Genomic DNA, 25,777 nt, shown 5'->3' with positions numbered 1-25,777 from the left:
ATTCAAGGAAAAATACTATTTGAACAGTAAAAATTCTGATTTTTTTTTTTTTAATGTCAACTTGCCCCCACCATCCAAGTGGATTTATAGGAGTATATATATATATTTGATATACTTGTTTCCAATTTTATTATCTTACTATTTTTCTCAAATTTCTCACCTTGCTGTCCACTCTTTACGCAGCCTTTGTCGCTCAGTAAGAACTAGCAAGAAGCAGTTGATGGTTTCATTCCTTTGTTCCTCAATTTGTTCCTTTTTTCCAACTTCAGAAAGTAGCAGTCTTGTCTTAAAGGGAAAAACCACATAAAAATTAGAATCTCAAAATAGGAAACAATGTGTAAAATTAATAAAAAGCCCATAAGCAAATAAGGACAGTAAATCAATAGCTTTTTTTATTACAGTTCCACTGCTGACAAATCAATACAGTAAATGATGGTTAGAAATGGCCACCATATATTTGGTATTTAATCAATGTACATGGCACATAAGGTAAACCTTAAAATCTCATTGTTTTAAGTAACACAACAAGACACTGTGCATTCTAGCTCTCATTTTCTTGAGACATAACTCTTTTCTTTTCTAAATATTTTCTTGTATCAAATCATATCAGAAATGTTTCCCTCAATACAGCATTTGTTTTGGGGATTTCCTCCTCCCCTTTGATCCTTGGTGAAGCTAAACTAGAAAATACCTGTTTGTAATCTATCTTCCAACAGGAATATCTGATGATGTCCCCATGTTCACTTTATCATGAAATATTGCAAGTAAACATGCAGTAAATTATGGAATTTATAGAATAAATTAAAAATTGCTATGATATATTTACACACACACCCCCACACAAAATGGATTTAAGCCATTATGGAGTAGGATCACACTCAGTCCCTGCAGACCAAAAGTTATTGGCTTTGCCAAATGTGTTGACAATTAACGATGTTGATGTAACTGAACTGTAGATCTTCTTCTTGTCCTTCATCCACCCAGCAAGCTAATTCCAGCTCCCTCACTACATCTTCATCTTCAACCACTAATTTTCTCCTCTTTTCCCCCCTACGCTTCCCCACGTCTGTCAACTTGGGAAAGAAACGGCCCGTGCTGATGCTCACGCTAGTAACACGTATGTCCACCAGAGCACATGTGCTTGGTGTGCAACCACAACAGGGATCTACAGTCAATGCTGCAGCTTTTTCCTTCAGTGAAGATATTACATTCGCCTTTCTCACCTAAACCAGCCACTGATATTCACTTCGTTATTTTTGCTGTTCTAACCCTCAGTCACATGTTCTGCAAACCTATCAAAGTATCCAAGGGCTTTTGGGAAGGAAGACTGAACAGACAGATTGCTTGCATAAACCTAGTTTTTTCACAGAAAAGAAGGAAAAAAAAATATGTTTCTAACCTGAGCAGTTATGGAATTGAGCTTGAAAGCACAATTAAAATACCACCAAGAGCTGCAATTGCTGCTCCCAGGATGGCCTGTCTTACAGGAACAGCGTGACAAAGACACGGCACGTTGCCTCCTCCTCAACATCACACACATGTTACATTCTGCCCTGCCCAAATGTACACCCACTAAGATTCCTCTGGGGATTCGGTGAGAGAAATGCTTGTTATTATCTTCAGTTTGTGAAAACAGGAAGATCTAACCTTGCTCTAACAGGGGTTTTTTTTTTGACAAAAGAGAATAATATGCAGATTATACTCTTCTTAAGCTATGTAAAGGAGCATTAACATTGCTGTCACCATGGTGGTTACAAGAGACAAGCATGTCAGGGTTCATAGAGACAGAAATTAATTTTATTGCACCAACATCAGATGACAAAGAGCAAAAAGCCTCTTCCTCCCCATCTCCCAGCTGGCCTACCAAAAGGCATTACCCTGTCATATGGGACTTACACATCAAAAAGAACATTTTCTTGTAAAAAGCCAAAACGTTCAAAACTCTGTCTATACGGATCACATTCTTGACCCTGCTTTGACATTACAAAGCAAACAAAAAGCCAGAGAGTATTTTCAGATAAGGATTCCCTGACATGGGCTTCCCTTGCACTGACCTGCAGCGTCTTTTCCACAAGCTCCAGTTTCTGCCAACCACAACAATCCTGCTCTTCCAGCCTGGCCACCAGCAGCCACACAGCTCCCAGCAGGGTTAGAGCGAGGGCTTTGATGCAAATTGATGCAAATAAACACTCCTTGTCATACAGAATAAATATACCTATTAAGACTTTAACTTCTATATTTACCACGTGCAAGACTTGACATGTCTGTATTACAGTGAGATCAGACTGTAGCCATACACTACGTCACAGGACACCACAGTTTCCCTTTCAGAATCTTTGGATGGCCTTATTAATCACAGTGGAATCAGGGAAATCCACTAGTGACAGTGTAGGATTCTGCTTCTCTCCAAGACTGCAGAAAAGCCCCAAGTTTAATGATGCTGTACCTCACAAAGCTAAAGATAGAGCTATTTTCAGGCAAAAACCATCAAGCTCCCATAAATAAGTGATTCCCAAAATGCAGAGCATGGAGAACTAATAGTTCCTAAAGAATTACCAGCTAAAAATCTAAAAAATGACATGATTAGAGCATTATCAGTCAGAGAAAATGGGGAGTGACCCACTTCTCCAAGTATTCACAGTGACATAATGCTTTTGTATGAATTCTGATGGCCTGGCCAAACTGCAACTTTGGTACCGAGTTCCACTGCCTAAAGTCCCCTCCATCTACAGCAACATCATCATTCTGGAAATTGAACGTCATTTAATTGTCAGCGAGAGAACAATTATATTGCCCGGCCTCATGTTAACGCCTCTCATTTCTGTGGGGATGTACACACTTTAAGTCAAACTCATAGTTTGACACCAACATCATAAACGCTTCTTTCCTGAGCCCTGTGAGTACGGTTGCAGCTACCTGGAGGGTGAAATAGTACTATTTAGCAACGTACAACAACAAGACGTAGCAATTTAACTGATTTACTTGTTTTCTAAGAGTGCTGGAGGTAGTAAGGTTACCCAGGGCGTGCACGCAGGGCTTGATATGTAGCTTTTAGAGAGGCATTTCTTAATAACTTGCTACTCTTATCATCTCAATGAAAATCCCAAATTGTAAAAAATAAAGCAGCATTCTGGGTAAAATAATATTATAACACACGCTCCTTTGGAAGTTTTCTTTTCCATGTAACTTGTTTTGGGATTTATTTTTAACAAGGGGATTCAATATATACCTTGACTGATAAAGGTCAAGGGTTCAAGAAACTCGGTCAAAGATGTTATCAGCTGGGAAAGCCATTTCCTCACATCAACACTGATAAAAATCCATCAGAAACCCAGCCGGTACCACCCCTGCTCGAAAGGGCAGGAATGACATTCTTTTGAACATCACTGTAGTTGCACATCCCATCAAAGAAAATCTGACCTCGTGCCTCAATTCTTTTAATGTTCTTTAATGACAGATAATTGTCTGCAGAGGCCCCCTTTGCCCAACGCTGAGTGAAGCCTTCACATTTCTGAACTGGGCTCACCACTGACTCCGTGTTTTTCAGCACACTCGGGACCGCAGGACAGTAGAATAAATAAACAAGGGTACCAGCCCTACAGCCTGTCTTATCTCATCCTTGTGTTCACAGAGATTCTTGGGGGTGGTAATGTTTACAAATTGTTGAAACTTTCTTTCTTCTGCTTCCTGAGCTGGCAAAAACATATCCTGGACAACCCAAGCAATGAGATTACACAAATCGCTTATCACTCGAGGGAAGCAACTTCTTGTCTCATTGGCCAGCACGTCTCCTTAGTAAGTGGTACTATTAATATTTGCAGCAAATCTTCCCCAATTCTCCTTACAAATCTATTAATGTATTTAGGGCATCTCCTTTTGAATCCCAAGTGGTGTGATCTTTCAAGCAAACACAGAACCTACCTCTCAAAAAGCTATCTATTCATGTATATATCCATATAGCGGTTGCCAAGCCAGCCTTCTGTGTTAAAGATAGTATTTAGCAGGCAACAGCACCAGAGCATCTTCTGGTGTCATTTAGGGAAGCAAGGTACTGAGACAAGATTTTAAGAGACCAATATCATATTCCTCTCATATCCACTGACAAAATATATCAGTGACACGGGACTGAATAGAAACTGCTATAATCAAGTCTTACTATTCGCTCAGGATACAGACCCAAAGTTAGATACCTTTTATTAGGCTTAACAGAGCTCACCTAGGTATCCTAACAGCATTCCAACAAGATTTTATTTTCTTAGATACACAGCAGGAGAAACTACGTTTCAACACAAATAGGGCACCATCCTGCTTACCTGTACGTATCCTGGGTGAATATCACAACATGCTTACAAAGAAGCAATAAAAAAAACCCAAACCCAAAAAAAGCACACTGTAAACACTTCAAAACCCACACTGGTACATCGTTAGTCTTTTAAAGTTGGATTTTCCTTCCTTCAAATACAGACCTCTTGAGGAGCCAGACTGAAGGTTAGAAACACTGGATGGCTGGAGACATGAAGCCTGGTACTCTGTCAAACAAATTAGCCTTCCGTCTGAATTAAAGTGGCACTTGGGACAGTTTGTCTCTTGGTCCCACTTTATTGGGTCAACAAATCAGATTTTTCACTCTGAGTTAAGATTTAATTTACTCACCACGAGTTTAAGTAGGACAAGCTTCTGAACCTTTACTAACCACTTCTGCTTTAATATAGCAGTCATCTCTCAATAATCAATAACTAATACAGAAAGGAAAAACATAAAGTGCAAAATCTGTAAGCAGGGCTAAAATTTAAATGCTGTCCTGTAGCTTGTTATTTTTGCGACTTTATTTTGCTTGTAGTGCAAAAAGTATCCTGATCAAAGTCTGTAAAACTAGAACACTGTGCCTTTTAGAGGGCGGAAAACAACAAAAAAAAGAACCTGAAATTGATTAAGCCATGTTAATTTAACATGTCATAACTTTCACGTGATAAAAAAGCTAGTAATTGCTTACAAACCACTGCTCATTTCTTCTTTACTTTTAAAATTTTTTACTTAAAATATGAGCAAATGCACCCATTTTCATTGATAGGATGGAAGCAGCCAGTATGGTTTAAGTTATCACCCAGTAATTTGGGCACATTAAACCCAATTCTCTGCCTTTTGTTTATTAATCCACTATGCCAGATATCACAGTTTCACTCAGCAACCCTCATGTTTTGGATGATATTGAAAAATGGCTCGCGTTCGTCAAAGAAAGTAGAAAAAAAAAAAAAAAAAAAAAAAAAAAGAAAAAAAAAGGTAAAGAGGAAAAAAGTGTTGTTTATAGAAGCCAGCTGCTCTGGCTTCGGCGCCAGCAGCTCTTCATCCTGCTATTTTACGCTCGCAACCCCCACTGCCCCCACTGGCACAGGTACAACTAAATGTTGACTTCAATGCTTCAGAGAGCACTCAACTGATTCTGTACATGATTAATTGCCAAAGACATGGCTGACCATATGGAACAGAGAAAGCATCAAGTAATTCATACTTCTGTATATGATCATTTGGCCCCTGTTGTTTTAATGTACAGGAAAGAGCTAGTATAGCACAGACCTGGTGTCTTGCCCTTGACAGCCCATTAAGAAATCTCAAAGCACCTAGTTGAAGTTATGCTGTTGGCTTTTCAATAGCAGCCTAATAAAACAGAAGCAAAGCTTTCCAACTAGTCTTAAATCTTTCACATACAGTACATTAACCACTGCTGCTAAAACAACTGGTTTCTTATGATAGGAAATGGGATTTGATTTCTAGCCTCTGCATACTTACTGAAAGCCTTTTTCTGACCTTTGGAGGGTTTACAAAATCATTGTTCGTTTTTCCTGCCATTTTCCCAGTTTCTTGCCATGGTGATCCTAATAGATTTGTTTAAGGTTCAGTACGTTCTACTCTTACTAGCTGTTATATGCAAACTGCGCAAGGAAGGTAGGCTCATGGGAGCTGAAAGGAAAGAAATTATTATTAACTGTTTTCTTCCTGAGAGTCAAAGGAGTCACTGCAACATCTAAAACATAATTTACTTTTAAAGAGCCTATAAAACAAAACAAAAAATTCCTGAAAAGAAGCAATATACTAGCGTGTGCTATCTTTTATCAGACTGGAGACAAATCATCGAATTTCATTTGAGAAGGAAGGACTATTTATTTCAAAGCTGTAGTATTCTCAAGGATGTCTGACACGGAGCTCAATGAAAAGAAAAAGGTGCAGACTTGGAATATATGTCAGTATCATTAACTCCTTTATATTAGTTTTATCTACCGTTAACATCTTTTCAGTCATATGCAGTCAAAGGAAAACGTTTAAATAATGTTTCCCTGTCAAGGCTCTTAAGATGACAGTGGTAAAAAGTTAATCCCCATCCTCACAGATCTTCTGGCAGCTTTGACATATGTTGGCAAGGATGTATTTGCTGGCACCTTCCATTAGAAAATATTTACATGGAGTTTTCTTGTCTGTGGATTTTCTACTTGTCTAAATGATCCCCATGGTCTGAAGGGCCTTAGGTGGGAAATCCTAATCACTGGGCACTCATCAGTGGTGATTTCCCAGGCTACTGAATTCATTAATACTATTAATACTCCAACAGAATACGTGAATAATCCAGAAACCAACGTAAAACTCCAGAACCATTCTGGTTACTGATAGAGCACTTCCTACGTTAAAACGGTCTGTCTTTGAGTCAAACATTATGTCTGTATTTAAATAAAATACACAGGAATAGAGCGTTTTATGAAAGCCACGTAATTTTTCTATTTTTGCAGGGTAAAAGGAATGGAGGCTCAGGTTGCTGGTGTGAAGCCATTGCCACAAAGATTATATATTCTTCCCTCCCATTACATTCAATGGTGCACATCTAACCTACACAAGTCCGTAACCCAATTAGAGAGCAGAATGCTTAAAGTCAGACATATGCTTAAGCTCTATATACAAGTCTACATTCATTAAAATGTAGGGAGCCCTGTCTCTGAGGTATTCACTGCTGACAACAAAGGATGAATACCTGACTTGATAGATGAGTAGTTCGACCTAGAAAAACCTACAGAGAGTAGATCACTTAGACATTTCCAAAGAAACTTTAGGTCTTGTCTACACTAGAAAGTCATACCATTTAACTATACCTGTGGAGCTAAAGCTGTACATTTTCTAGCTATATGAGTTTAAAGGTCATAAATTAAACCAAGCAGAGTTTATTTGGAAATAACCATTACCTTTATGCCCATATAAGCGTATTTATATTAGGGTCTTGAACCATATATTTAGGAAAAAGGATTCCAAACAGAAGTAATGACCGAGTAATTTTTGGTTATTCTGGCATGCCAAAACTGAATGAATTTCCAGTGGAGAAAAAAAATCTTTTTTTACTGAATGATTCAATGCAGTTATGATAGGTCTCCAAAAGATTTTTCAATACTTAGTTACAAAGGGAAAGCAAAAAGTATAATGATAAAGAGTTTCAAAATATTTTTGCTGCACTAATCGGTTTGGCAACGTTCTAAAGGCGAAGTATAACCCGTCCCATCACGCAAGAGCAACTGAATCACTCAAGTTATTTGGAATAAGGGTGGCTTAGCATCTTCAGATGTATGGGTGAGTGAAAGGTTACCCCTTAGCCACATTCTCCCAGAGCGTGGCCCCTCCACCTCTAAACCATCAATAGCACAAAGACTGAAGCAGGCCTACCATGCATAGTGGATTATATGAAGTGTAAAACATTGTGGGGAAAAAGCTTTTGAAAGAAGTCAGGAAAAAGAAATCACGCTTGCAAGAAGATCCAGCTGACAGGCTAGTCCCTAACAAGTGAATATGTTTGAAAACATTGTGAATGCAAGAAAAGAACACGCCTTTTGTTTCCAAACCTACAGTGTGTCTTTACCCCAACTGTTGCCTGCATGGCTGAACATATGTTTTCTGAACAAGAACTGAAGCAGAAAGTGTTCTTTGTTATAATTCACTCCTTTGTATACACCTCCCTTTTCCCATTTTGGTCCCATGCAAACAGTAGTTACGCTCACCACTTAAGTTCTGAAGGACTGCACAGCAGTGTATGCTTCAGTGGTTATTTACTATTGCTGAAATCAGTTGAGCTAAGATGCAATACAAGACTCACTTCACCAACGTGCACTCTGGATGGCTGACATTCCCCAGGGCTGAATCACGCCCAGAACAACCTGCACACGTTGGCTTTGCCAGCAGGCAGAATCTTCAGCAGCAACAAATACAAGCAATTCTAATAAGCACTGAAGAATCATACAACAAATGATCTTATGCGTTCAAAAGAACTCAAAAGGGTAACCTATAATTTTCTTGGAATATCAAAATCAACAACATCAGTTATTGTCAAAAATTTAGGGGGAAAGGCAGGAAAGGAAAAAAATAATGGGCCTCATCAGCAGAAGTAGGCAATGTCATCTCATAAACATGAAATGAACTATAGTTTGACTTAAATACTCACATAATTTTACTGATTCTAATGAAATAATTCGACATGTAAGCAAGGCCTTGCTTTGACTCATCTAATTTATACTGAAGCCCTAATATACTTGGCTACATACAAGCTTCCCTTAGGATATTTACTGATGCAAAGTTGTACCAAAAGCTCCAAACTAAACATTCAGTCCTTGTAGCACTCAAAATACAAACCGGAATCACTGAACTGAATATTATTGGTCACATGAAAAATTATTTTTAAACATCCCCAACCAATGAAGAAAGACAGAAAAAAAATGAGTGCCAGATTCTGAATTCATTATTACATTTTTATTTGTGACTATCTTGGAGTCTCCTTCTCTGGAGACGTTCTGAACCTGCCTGGATATGTTCCTGTGCAACCTGCTCTAGGCGGACCTGCTTTGGAAGGAGGTTGGACTAGATGATCTCCAGAGGTCCCTTCCAACCTCACAGCATTCTGTGATCTTTTAGTGTTTAATTACATGTCATATTAACTGATTTCCTTGAACAGCACATCTTAGTGTCCATTTAGTATGGCAAGGCCTAGAACACCAACATTTGCCTCCCATCACTGGCGCCACTACCTGTTGCCATCAATCCACTTACTGCCTTGGCCACAACAGTTTCTAGTAAAAATACAGTTGCACAAAAATTTGGGTGTGTTCCCAAATGTCATTAGTTTCATTGAAATAATTTCAAACACAGAAATCCAAGTTAGGGAATGGGTTAAACGCTGCAGAACAAAGAAGCTGCAAGCCACAACCTAATGAAAGAGCAAGCCACATGTCCAGGAGTGCCTGCGGGCATGCTTTGTCTAAGACACATGCCATAGCAGAATAGCAATTTAGTACATATGCAAGATAACCACATACAGCTGAATCCTATCTTGGAGTGACATAAGGGCTGCAATGCCTTTCTCATCCTCACAGCACTACATGCACCGGGTCTGTGGAGGTCCCTGGGAGAATGGGACTCTCACTGTGTTGTTTCAGAAATGAAGTTTTGTCCCATTTGGCTCAAGTAACAGCTTCATTACCCCCAGTGACACCATGGCACGCCATTAGGAAGATTTAAAATTCATAATCATGTAAGTGCAGTAGTAATACTAGCTGTCATGGCAAAAGGGACAGGAAAAGAATTTAGAGCCCAGGAAATAAAACCAAACTAAGACCTGATATACTACGTGTATTTAATGCACAGGGAACATGACGTTGCCAAGCAGCAAGGAGGACACCACCACCCTAGAGGTGGATCATGACAATGGCATTTGGAAATACATTTCTTTGCAAGCTGTGATCCTTGTTCCTCACAACTGAGAACTAGGCAAGCAGGTATCAGTGCCTTGTCCTCCTCCTGTTTTGTTACATAAACAACTACATTTTTACATAAAAACATGTGCTGGGCATTTCATATATAGGCCAAGCAAGCAATGATGACTTGCCATCGAGGGTGTGCAGAGTAGAGCGTACAAACAAATGCAATATACCAGCAAATTAAAAAAAAACGGGAGACTGATAGAGGAGGAGATACAGAGAAGTTTACCAATTTAACTCTCATCAGTTGCCCAAAACATGTACAGTCACTATTTCAGATGCAGTAGAATCAGGGAATTGTCTAGGCTGGAAAGGGACCTTGCAAGGGCAGGCAACTACCTATTTTTAATTCCCTTGCATTCAGAGCATGGGTAGGAAGAAAGTTTTTCACATCATCCTGACTTAGAGCATAATCCTGCCCAGTCCTGTAATACATATATGTGCCACCTATATATGGACAGTAATTTCCCATTAAGAGTGATAAAGGAGAATATATCTTACTAGCATATAGAGGCAACACAAACCTTACAAGGAAAAAAATAGTTGTGAAATGAATTCAGTAGTCCAGGTACACCTGCAATGCTAAATAAGGGAATGCTTCATTACAATTGATGTTGGATCAAACTCACCAACCCGTGGGCTCAAAAGAAACCTACACTTTTTTCCAGAATAAAAAAAACCCAAACCCTCCTCCTAAATTAAAGAAAATTAAAACCAAAGTAAACTCCATCTTATATGTGTATGCTCAAATATGCTTCATCCTCTTGAGACACTCAGCTGCCTACCTTCATCATACCAGAAACTTAATGTTTCTTACTATTTATCATTCTTCTGAATGCAATATTTCTGTAAAACCTACCCTTTATAAACCTGTTAATGCAAACTAAAGCCAGTTATTGATTGTTCTATTTTAAAAGAGTTGTGTTCCAGTAAAAGACCATACTATAGACTGCGCTTCCTGGACGTTAGATCTGGATGCTGCCCATGTGTTCCTTTCATCAGAGAGATCCAATGTTATGGCTATATGGATATGACAAATACTAACATGTTAATAGTCCAGGCTATCAAAGTACCACTTCTCTTCCATTAATATTCCCTGATATCCCATATGGGTTTGTTATCACTTTATTTTGATTTTGGGGAAGGATTTTTGCTCTGTTTCACAGTCTTAGGAAGGGAGCAATAAAGCGCTCAGTAATTGGTTTATCTCCTCAGGAGAAAGAAAAGATTCATTTTTCATCCTTAAAAGGAAGATTATCAACTAATTAACCCAACAATTAAAAGTACACAAAAGGAAAGATCAAGGAAGCAGCCTGGGGCAAAATAAATCAGTTAAGAAAATGTTAAAATTTTCTTCCTACTACTCCATTAAATAAAAATATTTTCAGAAGTTTTTTAGAGTCTAATCAAGTTCTAAACATAAAAGTACACAAAAGGAAAGATCAAGGAAGTAGCCTGGGGCAAAATAAATCAGTTGAGAAAATGTTAAAATTTTCTTCCTGTCACCTACTACTGCATTAAATAAAAATATTTTCAGAAGTTTCTTAGAGCCTAATCAAGTTCTAAATGTTGTCAATTTGTCATATTCATTTTCCATGAACATTCAAGCATTTACAGATGGAAACTCGAGAAAGAATTTAAAGCAGAAGTTTCTTAGAGCCTAATCAAGTTCTAAATGTTGTCAATTTGTCATATTCATTTTCCATGAACATTCAGGCATTTACAGATGAAAACTTGAGAAAGAATTTAAAGCTTGAATGGCCAACTATTTGAAAATTTCACTATATAAAAAAATCAGCTTGAATGGCCAACTATTTGAAAATTTCATTATGTAAAATATTATATAGACAATTTTCATTAATGACACAGCATTCAATCAGGGAAAATAAACTTTCACTATATTATTCATGCAGGTAACACAGGAAGCAAACAGCACGATCAACAGATGACTGTGAATCTATGCGTGTCAGTTACTCTCTGAAGCAATAGCCACGTGCTGAAAATTCTGTCAATTCAACAAATATGGCATTTGCATGATGTGCTCACAAATTTTGACAATACAATTTGGAAAGCAGGATACAGTGTTACTCTGTGACACCCCGCACCCCGACATCCCCAGCTCCTGCCTCACCATTCCCCACCGTTTCCTTCTGCAGGCGCCTGAAATAAGATACGGGCTCTCAAGTTCAGCTGCAAAGTCCAGCTCAGGAGAGAGGTCAAAGGTGCCCGACTAATCACCTCTGCACTCTTCCAGAAGGAGCAGTTAATCCACGAGTAAAAGTTAAAGCAATGTCAAGGATGTATTAACATAAACTGGCCGAGTGTCCTTAACACATAGTGAGCACCTGCCACAACGGGGATGTTCTCCTCTAACCTAAAAAACCTTTCGCATCTTCTGGGTTGCTGCAGAAATGAAAAACAGTACGTTGTGGAGGAGGGTTTGACCTGTGTTCTATCATACAAAAACTTCTACCCTTAAAGATACATCATGATGAGCTATACTAGAGCTCTAAATCTCCAGTTAATGTTACTATCTACTTCATGTTCTGCTTTAACGCAACACTGTAGGGCAAATCACACTTCACAGCATTCAGAGTCCACACGTAAGAGAGATAGTCTATGTAAACAATCATCCAAAATATTTATGTGGTATATATAAATATTCCTCTTCCTAAAGAGGAAGAAAAAGGGGATAAAAAACCCTGATGTGTCTCTTCAGTATTTGGATTCTGGAGTTTGTGGTTGGGTTTTTTTTCCCCCGTTTAAAATCTTTTTACATATACTAATCTTTTTATATATACCAATCAATTTTCAGATATAACTTTACATTCATGTAGGAAAAAATAAGCTAAAACATTTTCTTCACTATATGGCCTGCCTTTTAACAATATTTGATTGTTCTATCACATTCAGAAATAACTCTGTTGTCAGGATGACTCTGTGTTGGAAGACTTACGTTTTTGTACTATTTATTTACAGTCTAAATTGCTACTCACTTATTTTTCGTTTCAGAAAAACGTTTCTTAAATTCTACTCTAATATCAAACTATCATTATGTTGTCGAGTGTTAAATAATCTTGTTGCCAGGTTGGCAGATATCATACCAATTTAGCTTCTATGACTAGTCAAATCAGTTATTCTCATACTGGAGAAGTCACTAGATACAGTGAGCTGCTCTGTATATAATATCTATAAAAAAGAATGGGGAAAATTTAGATGAATTGTAAGAAAATTAAAACCCAAGACAAAATTTCTGTCCTAAGCCTAAGACCATAGCAGTTATTATGAAAAGTAATATTTTGATAATCATTTATTAAAATATGTTGTTACAACAATTGGGTTACACAGTACAGCAACCAAGTACTATGAACTTCAGTTCACACTGAAGAGTCTCCACCTCAGCAAAGTCCCTATTTTTATCTCAACTGCACGTTGGCCAACAAACCCCAATTTTCTACCTTGATTAACGCAGTTTGAAAACCAACAAAGTACTACTACTAAGCTACAACTTGCCATATTCAGAACAGTGTTGTGCTTTCATAAGCCTGTATTATTGCTTCATCTTCTGGAAAGAATAGTTTCCCCTTCCCTTGTTCAGTCGGTGCTTCTGCGCTCAGAGCACACATGGGGACGGCTGTGTCCAGCCCTCCTGGATCAAACACTTCACGCTGGATGGACCCCAGCCACGTGGATACACTCTTTCCATGTGCTGGTATAAATCTGCGTGTCTCAAAACCAGGCATGAATCAAATTGTATTCGTGGTCCAAAAATTATAACCAACTATTGAAGAAAACAAACAACGTGGAATGGAAATATCCCTCCCCCAAAAGGGGCTGATTTTTGACACAGCGCAGCACTGACCTAATAGCATGACTTCAACTTTTTTGGCCTATAAAAACAATTAGAGACGCCAGCCACAGATTACAATCAGCATTGGGTTTGGAATCACTGAAAATCTTGGGACTCGGGGCCAACTCTAGATAATCAAAACCAAAATAACTCTTAAGCCTTCAACAGGATTTTTCCTCTGTGCACCAGTGACTACAGGTAGAAAAGCACAAGGCTTACTTCAAATGCATGAAACCATTTTAAAAGGCGACACTCGATTCATTTTTAAACTGATTAAAAACACTGAGCATATTAACTTGAAATTTTTAGAAAGTCTTAATTTTAAACCTCCACATCAACACGCAAACAGCAAGTGGTGAATTGTTATGTAAAGGGGTTTAGGTGGAAAAGAGCAATTCCAGCTTTGTTTACTACTTTACTATCAGTAAAGGAAAGAGGAAAAGCTTCTTCTTTTGTATTATTTGAGGTGAATCCATTAGCTCAGTTAAAAAAAAAAAAAAAAAAAAAAGGAAAAAAAAAAGTATCACAGGTCAAAAGAACAAAATGACACACACAAATCCATTGCCAAACCGGCTGTCGGTTGGATGCACAAGAGCAAGGCTAAACAACTGTGGTATGGAGACAAAATATGCTTTCTTTAAGCCACTTTTACAATAAGTTATTTAAGCCTTGTGAACAGCCTTGCCTCGCACCCACCCCTCACACATTAATGAAAACAAAGGGGGCCCATTTATATTGTAACCGCGCAGTGGGGTTAAGCATGTGACCTTAAAGTATGGTGCGCTTGTGCTCGGTGGAAAGGTTCTTGACAATATAAACAAGAATTACTGCTGTTAGAGAAAGGGAAGACAATTAAAAACAATCTAGGATGCATGTTGTACAGCTGTTCGAGTTCCAGCTACATCTGACCTCTCAAGATGCTGCTACGCGCTTTACCGCAGAAACTTAAGCCGTTTTCGTTTTATTAAAATAATCCCTCAACAAAAACTGAATTTGTATGACAAACACGAGGTTTGATATGAGTAACACAATGAAAATTGTGTACTGCTGGCAAAACACGCCACCGCCGCAGTTAGAAGACGCTGTGGTCTGCGCATCTCTTTCCAATGCTTAAGTTCCCTCACAGCTAGGCAAAAAGGAAATGTTTATGAAGAGCGCTAAGAAAACCTGTTTAAAAAGAAAACTGCTCTTGGAGGGGAAAAAAATATAAATAAAAACACTTCAACAGGTCAAATCCCATAATCAAATCTGCTTGACAGACCTTTGTGCCCAGGCAAAGAGCCTGGGTGACTTCAGCAAAACTCTGCAGGCGCAGTGTCCCAATATAGATCAAATTGCAGGACCAAGCAGCCACAACATTTTTTTAAGCTTAATTTTGGATACCATTGATTCCAAATGCAATAAAGACAGGCTGCAATTATGGTTAGTGTTTTCTTTATACATGCCTACAAATTTTCTAATAACCAAGAAAATACTTACATTTTAAAGAGAAAATGATAGAACAAGCTTTTTCCATCAGCCGCTACAACTAATTGTCCTAATATTGTCCTTAAAAAATAGGGTTATAGAAGAAAAACTTCTGAGAAAATAACAAAGATCTTGGCTAAGTTTCTCAAAACCACAATTTTCCTGCCTGTTTGATCTTTGTACAGTCAGCATAAGCCACTGAAACTCCTCCACAAATGAAAGGCATTCATGGGAAGCCATCAGAAAGCATTGCTCTTCCTCTGGGACCCAGGACAATAAAAGAAAAGTTTGTGTCTGCCACGTGGGCCTACGATTCAGCTTAAATGAACAAACCATTGCAATATCCTTCGGCTTTGTGAAAGCGATACTTCCTACTTTTTTGGAAGAAAGGAAGTCATATATAAACAGAACAAAGGGAAGAGGCAACACAAGTAGAGCCTCTCATAATAAATATTACAGTGAAAGTTTTGCTCATCAAACCAAGATTAAAAACATATTTTAATCTCCCAAGTTTTATGCCTTTGATGTATGTCGAAGAGGAAAGCTTATATATTTTGTAAGATTTACAACATTTCTAGTGGGAATAGCTTCGTATTTCAGCTATTGCCCTGTTCCTGAAATCAAGAATCCATCGGGTTGATTCTATCCCTTAATGCAGTGTCACATTGAGCACTTCTGTAGGGACCAGAAGTTAGGATGTCCTTTGGCCATTTTTCCCCCGCGAATCAGCTAGTGTTCCACTGAGCAAAGCACTGCAAAATCATTACAGTGGTGCAATGGCAATCTTTGTAACTATGAAATACTTCTTAAAATGCTATTTTCCTAGACCGCAGGAAAGTTCAAATATTTGCACTAAACTCTATAGCACAGAGAACCACTAAATTGCTTTTCTCTGTGGTGCTAAAATTAGGAGAAGGTTATATAGCTTCAGTAGGAAAAGTGGTAATTTATTATCTGTAATTTCGCCACTACATGCCCACAACGGCCTGATATAACACGTGAAGCATTAATTTGCAGAATTACAACACACAAAGCACAAAAACTTATGCATCAGGAGCTCCCTATATAACATCTCCTGTCAAATTCTGCACAGTTTTCTTGCCCTCCCATCCAACCTCTCTCTGCAGCTTTTCTTGTTCTCTCTTGATACAACACCCATTGCTAGGACAAAAGGACCTGCATTTAATTACACATTATCCTGCTGTAACCCAGTCAAATAGCCGCTCAATTCCACAGCAAAAGCAAATGGTTCCTCCTGAAATGGCGTGAGGCAAAACAGCTAGAAATTCCCATGTAAGTCACAATGAAGGGCAGCTCACTTGGGTTTTGCAAGTTTTCCTACACTCTTGCTTTGGTCTTAACAACCATCAGCAGAGGTAATTTTCAAGTATCACTTCACAAACACTGAATTCAGAAGAGCAAAGGTGAAAGATGCTAGAATTGACATGTTAAACAACTGCTACAGCGAAGATAAATGTATTGAATATTGGTAGACTTAGTTTAGCAACTCTTAAGGAAGATTTGCTAACTTCTGAGAAATATAAAACTAATACAAAACAGTTAAAAGTGAAGAAAACCATGGCCAGTAGATAGGTGTGTAGTTTAGGAGGTGGGAAGGAGGAAGTAGCTGAGGAGGTGACAAAAATCTTTTCACAGCTGTAGCAGCCCCTATGGAGCTGATAAAGGCTCTCCTCCTATGTATCATTTCAAAGGCACAGGGACCGTGTAGCCACCTTTCCAGAAGCCAAATCCTTTCAACATCTGGTATTAAAGTGCTCTCAATCAGTTCATTCAATTCCAAAGGTATACAAAAGAGAGATGTGTAAAGTTGTCCAGAGTTGGTAACTTGCAGAGGAAAAAAAGAGAAGGCAGAGATTTCAGGGACAGCAATAACACCATCATAGCAAGATTGCCTTTCTTAAGGAAAATAAGTGAAAGAGATGAAAGGGTTATAGGTACCAGAAAATGAACATAGATTTCAACCTGGGAACAGTCAAGAAAAGACTATTATTAGAACTATTAGAAAACCATCAATAAAATCATAATCAGAAGCGCCAAAGCTGGAATGACACCAAAGAAACTTCAATGAGCCTAACGGGGAAGACAGGTGTCTTGTCAATAAATACTGCGCCAGAAGAAGGTTCATGCACAACTACTTAAGTCATTTGCCCAAAGCAAATAGCAGGCAAATGAAAGTGTGAGGAATAATAGGATTCTTGTCTCCTACTCTCCGCTTCCCTTCATGTTGCCATATGGTATCCATATCTGGGAGGATAAGCGGTACTTTGTACCCTGGTGTTTCAGTTTTCATGACACTTTACAAGTCTCATTGCTCATTTCACCGCTTTCCACTAGCTACTCCTTAATGACACCCAGCCATTGCTTCCTTTGCTTTCCCATAAAAACAACATACTCAGGAAATAATGAATGTATATTTGTCTCTTTCAAGTAACTGCAGCTCCGTTTTAACCATTTACTTTGCAATAAACTTTAAGAGAGGGTTGGGTTTTTTTCCCCCCACGAAAAAGGTGTATATATCTTAAGGACCACAATATACTGGTTTTTTTTAAATATACAGATAATATCCCATAGCCTCCTAATCTACATTCATTCCCCCGCTTCAGAAAAAAAATAGTAAATCACAATAGATGCAACAACTGAGCACTCCATAGCTCATTTTGAGGCTTCAGCCCAAAGAGAAATGCCCAGTGACTGGTGCAGTTCACGAAAGACTATCAAATTACTTCTAATAACGAATTGCTACAAAGCATACTTTGCTAGACAGAGTCACTTAAGAAGTTGCCGTGGAAACAAGAAAGAATTGGCCCAGAGAGGAGTGGTGTAAGTGTATTAACAACAGCACGCTCAAGCACTCCAAGACTCAACTGGAAGAGTTCTTAAGTCTCCTCTGACCAGTGCAAATAGTGGACTCAAAACAATTGTCAAGACTGAGCAGATTTGGTGAAGATGCCAGTAGAGCCTGAGTTTATACTAGAAGGGAAAATGAACCCTCCAGAACTACAGAAGTCAAGAACATAATGTTGTTATGAACATGACTCAAAGATTTACCTTTTGGCAGGATAGTCCCTCTCTGCTTATTCTTTCTCAGTGCAAAACTGTCTACATGAGAAAATTCGGCATTTTTCTGCATTAAAATAGCCACTGAAGTAGATAGGTATCAAACTTACGTTTAAAAAAAGAGAATTCTCTGTAGAAGACTCAACATTCTAAGATATTTTAAAGCAGGATAAGGTAATGCTTAATATTGCTGAAGCGTCTGAAATCAGAATGCTGCTCACAATAAATTAGGAGAAACAAAATTCCTGGGAAACTGGAAATGCTGCTCCTCTCCCCAAACCCCAGGTTTTCATTGGATTTTAAAGCCCATTCCATTCACAGAGCACTGCAGCTCTCTGGAAACTATCCATAAGGGTAATTTTTCCCTATGTTTAGAGAACTGTTTGCAATGTGTTCTACAACATGGCCTAGGAATGATATTCTAAATTTTTCACCTTTAAATGCTAAACTTGTATATGAGGAACATATAAAGAAATCCAAGTTGGAATTTTTTTCACTTTTTTTTTTTTTTTAGAATACAATAAAATTAATATAGCAAAAGGTAAAGATTCATCACTGTTCATAAGAATTCATTCGCCTAGGGAATTTTTTCATCTGTCCTCTCCTTTACTTAGCTAGACAGAAAATAGATTTTGCTGGCTATGTTTAATTTCCACAGCTGTCACTGTGATCTAAAACATTTATATTGGAGAAATCACATTTATCCTCAGGAAACCAGGAACTGGAGTACCAGCTCAAACACCATATAGGCTACCTACTATCTTCTGACCTCGGTGGTATCTTAGATTCAGCAGCTGTACTGTGCAAATAAGCAATAAAATGTTTTTTTTATTAAAATATACTTGAAAAATGCAATTAGTTCTTGAAGCAGCAAAAGCTAACATGGTTCATAAATGCTTATTGACAAATGTAAGACAGAAGGAGATACGACAGTAAAATGAAACCAGAATACAAATACTTAGTATTTCTGATGTACATCTCTAAGCTTAATTTCAAGTAGCATAGTTGGAATGTCTAGCAACGAATTTAATTATATAAATTCCGCTTATGGAAAGTTACCAAAAAAGAGCATCACAAGTACTAGATTCTTTGTGAGAGAGTCACTGTCATTTACTTAAGTCTCTTATGCAAACTTTTCAATGGTTGTTTTGAAAAATAGATTACAGCACTTCTGCAAATATTTATGGTTCAACTCAAGAAAATAAGTAGCTGTTTGTGACAGATGTAAAAAGGAGTCAAGCAGGTTTCAGCATACTTTTCAGCAGACTAGCAAAATTGTAATATAATACGTATTTGTACACAACATAATCTTCAATATAAAACCTGCAAAGTACATTGTTCTAGTTATACCAGCCAAATCGAAAAACAGCTTGCTCCATCTTTCCTAAAGCAAATCTTAGTTACCAAGCTGGATCTTATTATTCACATTTAATGTGTTGATATTTATATAAGTTTAAGTTACACCTTCAGTTATATGTTCTTTCAGTCTTACTACCCCCTAATTCCTTTCCCTCCCCACTTTTTTTTTTTTTTCCCCTTTCCCTGTAGTAGTAAAAATGCATTTACAGAAAACCACAACAAGTTTTACTAAATCTATATATTCTGGTTTTAATCAGGCAGCTCATCACTTAAAATTTCACACATACACACTATTGCAAATATTCTATCTACAGACTTTTGGGCTGAATGTTCTGCTCCAGTAAGGCCATAATACAACAACTCCTTCAAGAAAGTTGATTCAGAAATACATCAGTAGAAAAAAACCCTATCTTTGACATATGAAGTGACACAATACATTCACACAAAAGTCACATTAACTAGTTGCATCATTTGTTATTAGGAGTTTACACATTTAATCTTCTGATAGCAAGTCCCTGTTAAATGCTGCAGAAACAAGGTACAGTTTATTAGATGGAAATTCAGATCTTTGCATTAATACCTTGCAGTTCTTTTGATCCATGGAAACAAGTATCTGCCCAGTTTCTCTTTCCTGTTCTATCACTTACTGTGGCTTTTCCAACTTCAAGCAGAAACAGGAAGGAAAGGAAAAATAATTTTGAAAGATGAGTCATCAACTTTCACATTAACTTGATTATGCTGATTACAAATAAAGTTTTAAAAGTACAGACACCTTCTGATTTACTACTATTCTCCTTCCTGTTACACTACCTCCTGTACTTCCGAGATTTTTTTATACTTCCATTACTTTCATTCCCATTTCTCCCTATTTGATAACCCTTCTCTCACTTTGTTATACACTCTTCCTTCTTACAATTGTTTCCCCTTCACTGTTCCTCCCCCCTTTCCTGTGACTTATTTCCTCCCAATTTCTCTCTGCTCTACTGACAAAAGCACCTTGGCCTTTAATTCTGCCTCTTATGAATGCTCCTTCAAGTTCTTACGCTCGCCATCCATTTTGTGGTGCCAGACTACTCGCAGCCTCTCTGCAGATGTAGAAAAAACATTTCTAAGCGTAAATGAAACTATTAAAATATAAGTGAAACACTAAATGAACAAAAAAAAAAAAAAAAAAAAAGGAACGAAGCCAGTGCAGTGCTTAGTGTTTGTACAAGAGAAATAAAGCTAACCACAGGCCAGGCACTGAATGGCAGACAGCAGTTAAACAACCTTAAACAGAAAAGCGGCGTAGGAAGCCGCGGTGCTATATGCAGAGTTCCCCCTGGAGCATGTACAGGAAAAAAGTCCCCCTAAAATTTTAGCATGTCTGCTTTTTATCCCACAACATAGGACTAATTGTCCTCAGTGCCTGAGCTGGATTCCTTGCATGCTGGAGCAGAACAAATACTACTTTTTCACCTATCTGTCACAGCCAACATGAAAGATTATGACAAAAGCAAAGCAGCACTAAATCTTAGCACCTCACAGAGCTCTGAGCAAAACACCGGAGAGAAAGGCAGGGAGAAAGGCAGCACACGACAGACAGTAAAACAAAATCATCAAATGAGTAGCTGGACAGGAGCATCCTGCCTCTGTGCTTCCCCTTACTTAACAGCCATCCTACCTGCTGTACAGCGACATGAAAACACCCACAGATTTGGTATGCAGATTAAACATAGATTATTATAATGTTTTTCAGTCTTCTGACAGATTGAACGACTTCATCCAGCAGTTCAGGCATTACAGTCCATAGCTGGTAAGTGAGTTAAAGCAGAGCTTTTATACACCAGCAAACTCACCTTCCAGCTCTGCAATATATAGGTTGTTAATGCTTAATCAGCCTCGTCTGACGCTCAGTTTTCTTAAAACACCAAGTCAAGATCAGTTATGGCTCTGTTGAAAAATGCAGAGGGCAGGCTATCACATCCCTCCGTAGTTTCCAAGACTAGCACCATTTGAGCTGAGAACATACCACCATCTGAAGCTTGAAATCCTGACCCCACCAGATGAGCTGCTCTCCTTTCATTTTTGGCTTCCTAACATTAATGTTTCCTTCCTTGCTCTTTGACTACCTTTGTTTATATGCAATATGGAAGTCCTATACACATACCAGCACAATTCCCCTGTAACTGGCTTCTAGCAGTTCCAGGTACTACCAGAGAGGTTTTAGAGTGGAAAAATGCCAGTGAGGGGACCCTTGCAGACCTTCCGCCATCCCCATACGCTTCCAGGTTTGAAGTATGGGGAACGCCCACTGCACGAAGAAACCTCCAGGTGGAACATCTACTTCAGCATTTGCAGTCAAGGAATGTGTTATGGTCACCTTTATAGCAGGGTGCAAAGCCAGTGTCACAGCACACTTTAGGAAACCCTGACAAATGCTGTAGAGCGTTCACAGTTGGCCACAGCAACTCAGAAAGCCTGGAAAGCCAAGGGAGTTCTCTTGGAGACGTATGGACGGTTACACAATCCTAGGGCTGTATGAAAAATGAAACAGCAAAAAGCCTTTGCTGCTTTTCCTCTCACAGCTCCAGCCCCGTAGGGAACACAGCTCAGCAAAACACACAAAAAAAGACCATGCTATTTAGAGAAAAGTTGGAAATATTAGGGTCAGGGTAACTCCTGCACAGTCACAACATTTGAAAAAAATTGAAGTCTTTAAAAATAACTCCTCAATTCTGAAAGCACAGTAATTGGGAGACAGCTGACAGCTGGACAAGAATCTCTACAGGATCTCCAAGTCACCTGAAATGACAGCCATATATATTTATATACATTGGAAAGTGTGTGGACATATGTATTCACACACACAATTTTATATATACATATATATACACACACATATATAATCTTTAATAAATGTCTCAGATTTGGCTTACAATGAGACACAGATTGATATCTACTCTTTTAGAGGCTAAGTAGGGAATGCCTTCTTCCACGTGCTTTTGGTTTTTCACTGTTTTTAAATGGAGGATTTAATTGCAAAGAGAATTTATGTTCTAACGACTACAGCTTCAATGGGCTCAGGCTCCTAAGGAAAAAGGATGGTCTTCTCCTCCCCTCACCCCAAATTACCTCAAAGTAATTTTCAGATAAAACAGAGAACACAAAACCTTTACTTTAAAAAAAAAAAAAAAAATCAAAGAAAGAAACACTGCAAAAAAACCCAAATAAAAGAATGTACCTTTGACCTCTGGTAATTCAAATAGAGTGTTAATCACCAAAGGATTAACACCCTCTGCATTATAAATAACATAACCAGTCATCAGGAAATTATAACACCCCATATAATCAAGAAACACTGAAGTCTACCATAGAATTATGCCCAAGCAGCGGGAGGTACTAAGATGAGAAACTAACATATAGTATCCGTTCAGTGAGATTCTGCAACTTCAAACATTATGGAGAACAGCTCAGTACTCCAACAGATAAACCTCTTTCCCCTCTATAGTAAATATGTGTGTGCGTCCACGTGTTTACTACATAAACACACAGACAACTCACACTTGTTAAACATTATATGCATTTTTAAAATTGTTTAAAATCTATGCGTATATAAAGTCCCTGATATTTTTTTTGAGTAATTTTATATTTGTTGCATTAAAAAAATATTTTTTAAACATATTTTTAGTAACTTTCTGCATTGAATGTAACTATTTTTTGCTTAAACAAGGACTATTTCTCCCTTGTTTGGTTCCATAGTATAACCTAGTAGCACATTAAATGTAGTACTATTAATGCACAAAAGCATCAATGAAGACATTTCTATCAAAACACAAACTTTTTTGAAAGGGATGAAAAAGATAATGAAAGAGATCGCTACCCACACTATTCTGCTCTGAGGGAGACACAGAACTGTCTTCTCTTCTCCCATCCTCTCCATAGCCACCTCCCCCATTGCAAAGTTTCCCCCACCCTATTTTCTCCCAAACCACACCAGTCCTTTTTGCCCGAGCGCCTCTGCCATCCTTCCTACTCTTTCTCAATCTCCAAAGCCTTTCCTGCTGAGCTTGTTTGCTATTCCCACTGCACCCAAAACATCCCTTTCAGCTACGCTTCCAGTTTCAAGTTTTCCAACCACTTCCAGCACTTCAAATTTTATTAATAAACAAGATTAACCAAACGAGATGGGACGTAGAAGTCTCTCAGCACTTACTGTTTTTCCAGCTGTGCTTGTGTCTTGCTAATCAACCTTCTCCTCTGAACTCCCAGACAGGAGGGTTTCACTAGGACCAGGATTCCAACGTTTCCCCAAGAGGAAAATCAGACCTTTTCTTTAATGTGGAGTACCTCATGGACAGCATAAAGAGCAACCCATCTCAAGGAAGAACAACTCAGTTCAAATTAATTTGTAATCATGTGTTCTGCTGAGACACAGAGAAAGATCCACATCCTCACAATCACACCACAGGAGGACAGGAGAAGGTAGTGCCACAGGATCTGGTGGCACATTGGCAAGCAGGCAAGGCAAGGCTGGGATCAACATGGATAGCTCTTCCCATGCATAAAAGCATTAAAATTAGGTGTGGAAAAAAAAGAATCAGAGAATCATAGAATTGTCTAAGTTGGAAGGGGCCTTTAAGATCATCTAGTCCAACCACCAACCTAACTCTGATAAAAACCATCACTAAGCCATGTCACTAAGCACTATGTCAACCCGTCTTTTAAATCCCTCCAGGGATGGTGCCTCAACCACTTCCCTGGGCAGCCCATTCCAAGACTTAATAACCCTTTCAGTGTAAACATTTTTCCTAATATCCAATCTGAACCTCCCCTGGTGCAACTTGAGGCCTTTTCCTCTTGTCCCATTGCCTGTGACTTGGGAGAAGAGACCGACCCCCCTTGGCTACACCCTCCTTTCAGGGAGTTGGAGAGAGAGAACTGAGACTCTCACTTTGAGAAGCCTTTACAACCTAAACTGCATTGGAACTTCTCCTTCAAATCCTCAGTAAGAAGACACTCTCCTTTAAGTCACTTCTTCGCATTGCAGAATAACTAGCAAATTTCACCTTTTTCAAGCCCACTTGAAAACCCCACAGGATTTCTCCAACCTTGCCTCATTCCCCAACTATGAAATACAGTTTCTAAATGAAATACACTTTAAGGCTGTACCATGAGAAAAAGCACAGCTTAATTAAGTTAACTAAGCTGATTAAGCCATGCTCTTTCACCTATTACAGGAAGTATTTAGCCCTGGAGCCATCCTAAAGGCACCTCACACAGCATATGACATGTTTTCCAGAGATACTGTATATATTTAGTCACTGCGGAAGGGGAAAAAGCAAACACCCCATATGTCAGCGTGCCAACAAAAGAACACAAGAAGTATCAGCTGATAAAGCAGCTGTTTACATCTCATTCTTGTCTGGAAGGCAGGTATTACATTACAAGGGAATAGATGAAGTTAAGAGAACATTGCCCCAACACCTCCGATCCGACTGGCATAAAACAATTGCAGTAGGAACACTCTTCCCGAAAAATCTCGGTCACTGATATTATTCCTGGGATCTCTGTATGTTTACAACTCGGACAAACACATTTAAAATTGAATAGATTACAGCAGCCTCATTTTAAAATAATTAAGATTAACCCTTCTCCTTTGTGGCATCTAAATGAGTCTATATCATTAAAGGAATTCTTGAAAATTTTCAATGCTTTCAAAATGTCTAAAAGCAATTTCTAAAATAAAGACATAGGTCCATAGCATTACTCTTATCTTGGCTTTTGCCGGTACAAGGGTGCTGCTCTGTGTCTCGGAAAGATTTCTGGCAGAGTGAGAAAACCTGGTCAGTATCAGAGTCTTTCCTGGGACCTGTCTGAAGTGTCGACAAGCAGCTAAGCTGAATATTAATACACCCTCCATCATCAAAGCTGTTGCATACCCAAAGGATGAGAAATATTTTAATCAGCTTTCAGCTTGTCTAGTAGAAGTCAGTTTATTCCTTTGGGATTACACATCTATGTGCTCAATTTTTGTCTTCGCGCTCTCTCTCTATATATATTACTTTTGAAACTAGCAGCAAAGAGCCTAAATCTGCTGTTTTGTTGGAAAAAGCCCGCTAATGCTGTGATTCAATTACAGTATTTTACATTTAACACGAAAAACGTAGAAGATGAAAAGCAAAGAAAAGAATTGAGAAACCAGTCCTGTATCCTGGTTTTTAACAGTAGGGCCTCTTAAAGAAACCAGTGGAAGTTTTTTTGT

At 38.4% G+C, this 25,777-nt stretch overlaps 1 protein-coding gene across 3 annotated transcripts in view; it reads right to left on the bottom strand.

Moving 5' to 3' along the window:
• Positions 1 to 25,777, bottom strand: part of FTO (fat mass and obesity associated) — a 266,969-nt gene that overhangs the window by 147,720 nt on the left and 93,472 nt on the right. For all 3 annotated transcript variants that reach the window (XM_014942099.1, XM_014942098.1, XM_014942097.1), the window contains one exon: positions 161 to 285. In XM_014942099.1, coding sequence (XP_014797585.1) covers positions 161 to 285 — 125 coding nt within the window. The remainder of the gene's footprint in view (positions 1 to 160; positions 286 to 25,777) is intronic.

This window comes from Calidris pugnax, unplaced genomic scaffold, assembly GCF_001431845.1.
Source record: "Calidris pugnax isolate Ruff unplaced genomic scaffold, ASM143184v1 scaffold28, whole genome shotgun sequence".
Classification (NCBI taxonomy): Eukaryota; Metazoa; Chordata; class Aves; order Charadriiformes; family Scolopacidae; genus Calidris; species Calidris pugnax.
Note: the sequence above shows the minus strand (reverse complement) of the source record. Positions and strands in the feature narration are given on the sequence as shown.